At 46.8% G+C, this 6,645-nt stretch overlaps 1 protein-coding gene across 2 annotated transcripts; it reads left to right on the forward strand.

The window, feature by feature from the left end:
• Nucleotides 1–288: 288 nt before the first annotated feature.
• On the forward strand, nt 289–6,416 carry pycr1a (pyrroline-5-carboxylate reductase 1a). 2 transcript variants are annotated; one of them, XM_042342497.1, is made up of 8 exons: nt 326–454; nt 1,772–1,842; nt 2,023–2,202; nt 2,778–2,999; nt 3,437–3,529; nt 3,830–3,993; nt 4,617–4,733; nt 5,848–6,416. In XM_042342497.1, exons 1-8 carry the CDS (start codon nt 388–390, stop codon nt 5,852–5,854), a joined length of 921 nt encoding a protein of 306 aa, XP_042198431.1. In that variant the 5' UTR covers nt 326–387; the 3' UTR covers nt 5,855–6,416. The 2 variants fall into 2 exon arrangements, with proteins under 2 accessions (XP_042198432.1, XP_042198431.1); XM_042342498.1 differs by having other exon boundaries at nt 289–454; nt 4,617–6,416.
• The last annotated feature ends 229 nt before the right edge of the window (nt 6,417–6,645 follow it).

Here is a 6,645-nt window from a genome sequence, read left to right on the forward strand (position 1 = left end):
GCGCCGTCAATCAGCGGTTCGGCTACATGGCAGACATTCCCGCCACGTTGACGCGTCGGAGGGGTCGGATTCAAAATATTTGCTCAGTGCAGAGTCTCCCCCTCCACCGCCCCTCTCTCCCCCCTCCACCACCACCGGGAGAGGTGAGTGAGATCGGTGCACGTCCAGCGGTGGCGAGTAGTGGTCCGAGAAGATACCCGGGCGGTTCCAGTCGTTATTTCCGTCTTCAGTTGAGTGCGATCCCCGCTGTGAGCTCCTGGTCCTTGTTCTGCCTTCCCCCTTGGGGTGGGTTGGTGGGGGGTGTGGGGGGTTGTGTGTGTGTGTGTTTTTTTTCCCCACAGTTCATTTCCACCGCGAACCTCAGTGCTGTTGAACGGGGTCCCCAATATGAGCGTCGGCTTCATCGGAGCGGGTCAGTTGGCCTTCGCTTTGGCGAGAGGTTTCACTGCTGCGGGTAAGGAAGGAGGGAAGGCAGGAGGCTTCCTTGTTTGTTGCTTTATTTCCCCCTCCACCCCCCCATCACCCTCCCCCCATCACCCTCCCCCATCACCCCCCCCCATCACCCTCCCCCCATCACCCCCCCCATCCTCCCCCATCACCCTCCCCCCATCCCCCCCCCATCACCCCCCCCCATCACCCTCCCCCATCCCCCATCCCCCCACCCTCCCCATCCCCCATCCCCATCCCCCACACCATCATCCCCCACACCATCATCCCCCACACCATCACCCCCCACCCATCACCCTCCCCCCCATCACCCCACCATCCACACCCCCACCATCGCCCTCCACTCCAACTCGGCGCGATTTCTCTATTCGGTAATAAACGTCAAAGATTTGGTGCTGTGGGGGGTTTGAGGGGTGGGAGGGGGGGGAGTGCAGAGGAAGGATGTAAATGTGTTGCAAATGTTTGTTGAACAGAATGCACGGTGTGGAGATTGTGGGAGGCGCCTTTTATCACCTGCTACCCACCTGCCAAATAATACGCTTAGAATCCGCCTCCATTGCAGGTTTCCTTTTTGAGTTAACGTCTGAAAGTTTTTTTTTTTGGGGAGGAGGAGGGGTTAGGGAGGGTCTTAAAATGCACCTGTAGGTGATGTGTTTTGCTCGTTGACAAAATCAACCCAACTCCAGGTGTCCCTGAACCTCCCAATCTCCACCCCCCCCCCCCCACCACCTTGTAAACTGGAAAGCTTGGCTGGTGGCAATATCAATGGTAACCTATGCAGTTTTAGCTGGTTGGACTCCAGCAGTCTCCCCCCCCCCCCCACACATAGCACACTCTGGGGTCCCCAAGCCTTGGCTGTTGCTAACCTGTGCCTAATACTTACTGGAATTAGATAAGCAGGATGTGTCCCTCCAGGGCGAGAGTGCGCATTCCATCCCAACAATCTTATTGCTGAGATTTCAATGTGTAGGTGGGATGCATAAAATTCTCGGCTTGGTTTGCATAGTCCTAAGCACGGTGCTGGGTTTCTGCATGTGTTAGACACCGACTGGGCTGACCACAAAAGAACTTGTCTACTTTCAAAAGCCAACTGAGAAATCTTTGATCTCCTGCAGTAAAACTTGCATAAATCTGAGCAATATAAATTGTATAATTGCCTAAGTCATACATCTGCCAAATTCCTGTTCAAGAGTATATTTTATTCAAGTTTGACATAATTCATCCTTTGCACAAGTGTATTAAATGTATGGTCCCAACTGTTGAGACTTGTGTGATATTTGTGTGTGTTTGATACATTGATTGATCTGCTCCTGTTTGTCTCCAGGTGTCCTGGGTGCTCATAGGATAACGGCAAGTTCACCAGACCCTGAGCTGCCCACTGTTGGAGGCCTCAGGGTAGGAATTATAATCCTTGCATTTGATACAGCTCCTTATGCCATCGAGATGTCTCAAGGTGCTTCACGGGATTCTGTATAGTGGATTTAATTGTATTTTGCTGCTTCATATCTTGAGGGGAAGAGGGAAAATTGGGGAATTTCTACTTGTGTTGAAATCCAATCTCTCTCTGAATTGTAGAAACTGGGCATTAACTTCACTTCGAGTAACAAGGAGACGGTGAAGAGCAGCGATGTCCTGTTCCTTGCTGTGAAGCCACACATCATCCCTTTCGTGTTGGATGAGATTGGCTCCGAAATTGAGGATCGCCACCTGATTGTGTCCTGTGCTGCTGGAGTCACCATCAACTCAATTGAGAAGGTAAAACAGCTGGCCTCGTTGACACCCAATGTTAGGGAGTCCTGTAGTGTAATGGTTAGTGCACTTGCCTCGCAAGCGTGAATACTCTGGTTCGATTCTTGGGCAAAGCGAAACCTTAGGCAAGCTTCCTTACTCCGCACACCTCTGTTTACCTGGCAATATGTAGGAACCCGGTTGTTAGTCAATTAGTGGGTTCCTTTTTCATGGGTAATCCCTTAAAAAAAGAAAAAAAATTTGTCCATGACTTTGTGGGACACTGCTGCATACATTAATTGACTTTGCCCACAAAATATACAGTCAATTCACTTTATATCTGTATATATATCAGTATATCCTGTGAAGTGCTTTGAGATGTCTCAATGATGTGATGCTATATCAAATGAAAGATTTGTTATTGTTGAGGATACAGTGAGTTGAGTTGGGGGTCATCTCTTGATGGATGAGTCAGGATGATGTTCTCAGCTATAATGACTAAATAATGGCTGCATAAGTGCTTGTGGGTACTTCCTTGCATGAGGAGCGCTACATAAATGCAAGTTGTTGCTATTATAATGACTTTTTTTTCTTTTGGGTAGAAACTTTCCGCTATCCGTGAATATCCCAAAGTGATCCGCTGTATGACCAACACCCCGGTGGTGGTGCGGGAAGGTGCGACTGTGTACGCCACGGGGACACATGCAGACGTGGAGGACGGGAAGCTGCTGGAGCAGCTGATGGCCAGCGTTGGCTTCTGCGTGGAGGTGGAGGAGGACCTGATCGATGCAGTCACTGGACTCAGTGGCAGTGGCCCTGCTTATGTATGTTCAAATGTATTTGACCCGATCCGTTGTAACTAACTGGGAATGCAGTGTATACAGTCAGGACTGTAACATTTAATGACTTGTTCAGGCAAACTGTATAAGTCATATAAAATCTGATTTACTCAATCTACACTGCGCATGTGTAATTTACTGCAACCAGTAAGTGTGCATGTAGTGACAGGTCAAGACTATGTTTCGCTCAATTCAAAGCAGCCGCAGTAATGGAGGGTAGGGGATGGCGTTATGAGTTAGAAGATAATTAATGTGTAGTGCAAAGAAATTGAAGTGGTTTTGATCAGAAACCGAATGGGACTCGGGCGAACATATGACTTAGGGGTAATTATATCATTTATGAAGATAAAGAGTTGTGGGGGTCTTACTGTATCTGGGCTTTCGTACGGATCTGTGACTGAAGTCCTCTCTAACTCTCTTAGGCTTTCACGGCTGTGGATGCTTTGGCAGACGGGGGAGTGAAGATGGGATTGCCTCGCAGACTGGCAGTGCGACTGGGGGCACAGGCGTTGCTGGTCAGTTGGTGGAGTGAATGAATGCGTGTACCAAGCGAGTCCCTGTCTAGGAGATTTAATGACTCGATAACGTGAGGTTTTGTTTTCCCCCCCTTTAAGACCATTTCGATAAGCACCTGAACTTTTCTCCTCAGTGGGGTTGAATCTGTTACTTAATAAGGACTCAAGTCTTGTAAATGCAGCTGAAACATATTCCATCTCCTCCAAAAGCTTCCACTTATTATTATAATAGATATAGCACTTTATCATGTCGTTGAGACGTCTCAAGGAGCTTTTTGTTTTTCTGCCCTTTCTTGACAGGGAGCAGCCAAGATGTTACTGGAGTCGGAGCAGCACCCTGGTCAGTTGAAGGACAATGTCTGCTCCCCAGGAGGTGCCACCATCCATGCCCTGCACGTCATGGAGAGTGGGGGATTCCGCAGCCTCCTAATCAATGCTGTTGAGGCCTCCTGCAAGAGGACAAAGTGTGTACCCTCTGCTCCCTCCCTCCCGTCTTGTATTACTAAAGTGCTTGCAGCATTCTGGCCGCTGGATTGGCGCCCAAGGCTGTGCCTCACATTGAAAGCTGAATTAAGACGCTCTCATCCGACTTATAAACTGTCTGTCCACCTCACATCTTCAGTCGCATGGCGATCATGGGCTACACTTGCACATATACTTTCCAGGTCCTGGTAATGTGTCCTTGATGTTGAATGTCTTTTCAATCCACCACTTGGAATGGTGATTTAGTGGTTTGAACCCTGGCTTCAGGAAACCTTGTTCCTACTTCCTCCACTCCCAATATAGCTCGGGGCAGGGGGAGCACGGAGGCTGATATTAACTGCCTTCTGGACCTTCCCAGTCAGCTTGCCTCTTCACTAGTCATTTAGAGCTGGGCTTACGTTTAACTCTATCTCAACTTGAGCTTATTTGATTTCCTCTGCTCCCAGCTGTTGCTTCACTTCTCCTTGTGCAGCAGCTGCTTTCTAGCTTGTTTCTGAAAAGGATGCTCCTCAGGACCCTGCCCTCTGTAATGGGAGCTCTGGTTTAGGTAAGGTCTATTCTTGATCATCAAATGACTCTTTGCTGTTTTTCTCTTGTCTTCCAGTGAGCTGCAGTTTCTGGCTGACCAGGAGACTGTGTCCGCCGCCTCCATTAAGAAGACCACCCTGGACAAGGTGAAGAGGACTGCCTCCAAGGCTGGGATCAGCCTCTTCAACAACAAGTATCCTGGTAGCAAGAAGCCCTAAATTGAGTCACTGAGTAAAAGGAGAAAACCGCTGTCACCAAAACTGTACAACCTGGCATATAGTAAATCAGCCTAAGTGCCAGTAAGGCTCTTATCTCTGGAACTTGCACCCCCATCTCTTTAAATCCCACCTGAGAGCCTAACTACTTTGACAGGACCTGAAGTCCCCTCACCCCCTCTCCTGCCTAGTTCACTGTCTAACCCCAACATGGGCACAATGGGCCAAATGGCCTCTTTCTGTGCTGTAAGATTCCATGATAACACCACACAGTACTTTGATGCTACACTGTGTGACAACACTATATAAATACTTGTGATTCCTTCCATGCCTACTTAACTTTGATGTCCAAATATAAGTGCACTGAGATTTTACTAGAGTAAAATCAAGATTGGGAGGTTGGCTTAAGGTTTTTAAACCCCCCCCACCACTGCTTCCAATGTTTTTGCATTTTGATAAGTTACCAGACAACAGACATTTCTCCCCACCCCAACATAATTCATCTGTCAGATGGGTGTCTAATGCATATCAACCTTCATCCCTGTGCTTAAAATATCCAAGCATGGAAACTAGAATGGGAGTATACATACTCTACTCACCCCCCTTTTTTTTCCCCCTCTCCAAAAGGAAGCACTTTACTTACCCAATCCCACACTGTACTAAAGTTAATAAAAGACCAGGGTTAGAAAATGTGAAATGCATAATAAAATTCATTTTTAAAGGATGCTGCCTCATGTGAAAGGTGCTACATATAATCAAATGTAAGTATTGTATTTGGGTTGTGGCTGAAAAAANTTCACTAAGATAGTGAAAGAGTTGAAGACTCAACAATTTACGGTAACCACTTTTCTAGACTAATTATTTCAACATCTGTGAGTCTATCGGTCGATCACATGTCGTGGTGGCATACTTTTGACTTTGGATTAGTAATTTGCTTAAAACTTCACATTAGTGTATTGTCTGCACCTAAAATTGTGAGTAATCCACCCTGGGCAAGATTGTCATTGCACTGTATACAGAATTATTTTTTGATATTGCCATACAATTCTGTCTTTTTTGGGGTGACAATTTTCCTTAACTTGCATACAATAGTGAATGAACCCGCTCCTCTCTGCTGGAATCCCAGTGGAGATTAAACGGCCCAAGTCCTTAGAGAGCCAAAATCCTTGCCTAACCCATTTTGTGTGCCTCGACTTCAAAGGAGAGCATTGCTGCAAACACTGCTGGGGAGAAGATGGAAACCTGGATGGTGGCATCAAGAACATCTTTTGGAATGCTGAATTTTGTACATTAGTCATGTTTATTCATTTGCAAGGGGAAGAAAGCGAGGAAATCTTCCTCTAATAGGGGACTGAGTCATTTAAGAGGATTTCTAACTGGGACAGGAAACTAAAGTTTCACCCTGATCTCTGGGACCCTCTGAGGTTGAAGTGAAGTTCCCATGCTATCTGTGCCTCTGGTCTTTGGAAGGGTCCCTCCTCCCCTTACTACACCACACAGTGATACACATTGCACGCAATTACTTAACGATTCTGGTGATTGTTGCAAGAAATCTCTTGCGTGTTGAACTGCTGCGTAGTTTGTTGCCCAAAGTGTGTCGCTGAGCCATTGCACTTTGTACAGTTTCATTTTGTCAATAAACCCATTCCATAAGATTGAAATTTTTTTAAACGCTTAATATACTGCCCTTGTACTGTCTCCAATAGATGCTACACCAAATGCAAGGGTTATTAGTATTTACCAGTGAGAAGGGTGTAGGGGAATGCCGATCTACTAGTATCAACACTGCAGTCCAGCCTTGCTGGTATTTTTACCCCAAATCACAGTAAGTGAAGTATCAGGCATAGCAGAAATGCTTGGCCAGATGGCAGATGCAATAAAATGTAACAT

Source organism: Callorhinchus milii, unplaced genomic scaffold (assembly GCF_018977255.1).
Source record: "Callorhinchus milii isolate IMCB2004 unplaced genomic scaffold, IMCB_Cmil_1.0 Scaffold20, whole genome shotgun sequence".
NCBI classification, from domain to species: Eukaryota; Metazoa; Chordata; class Chondrichthyes; order Chimaeriformes; family Callorhinchidae; genus Callorhinchus; species Callorhinchus milii.

Coding starts and splice junctions, on each gene's coding strand:
- pycr1a (XM_042342498.1), top strand. CDS start 388: ATGAGCGTCGGCTTCATCGGAGCGGGTCAGTTGGCCTTCGCTTTGGCG. Junction 1,843..2,022: donor CCACTGTTGGAGGCCTCAGG/GTAGGAATTATA, acceptor TCTGAATTGTAG/AAACTGGGCATTAACTTCAC. Junction 3,994..4,616: donor GCCTCCTGCAAGAGGACAAA/GTGTGTACCCTC, acceptor CTTGTCTTCCAG/TGAGCTGCAGTTTCTGGCTG.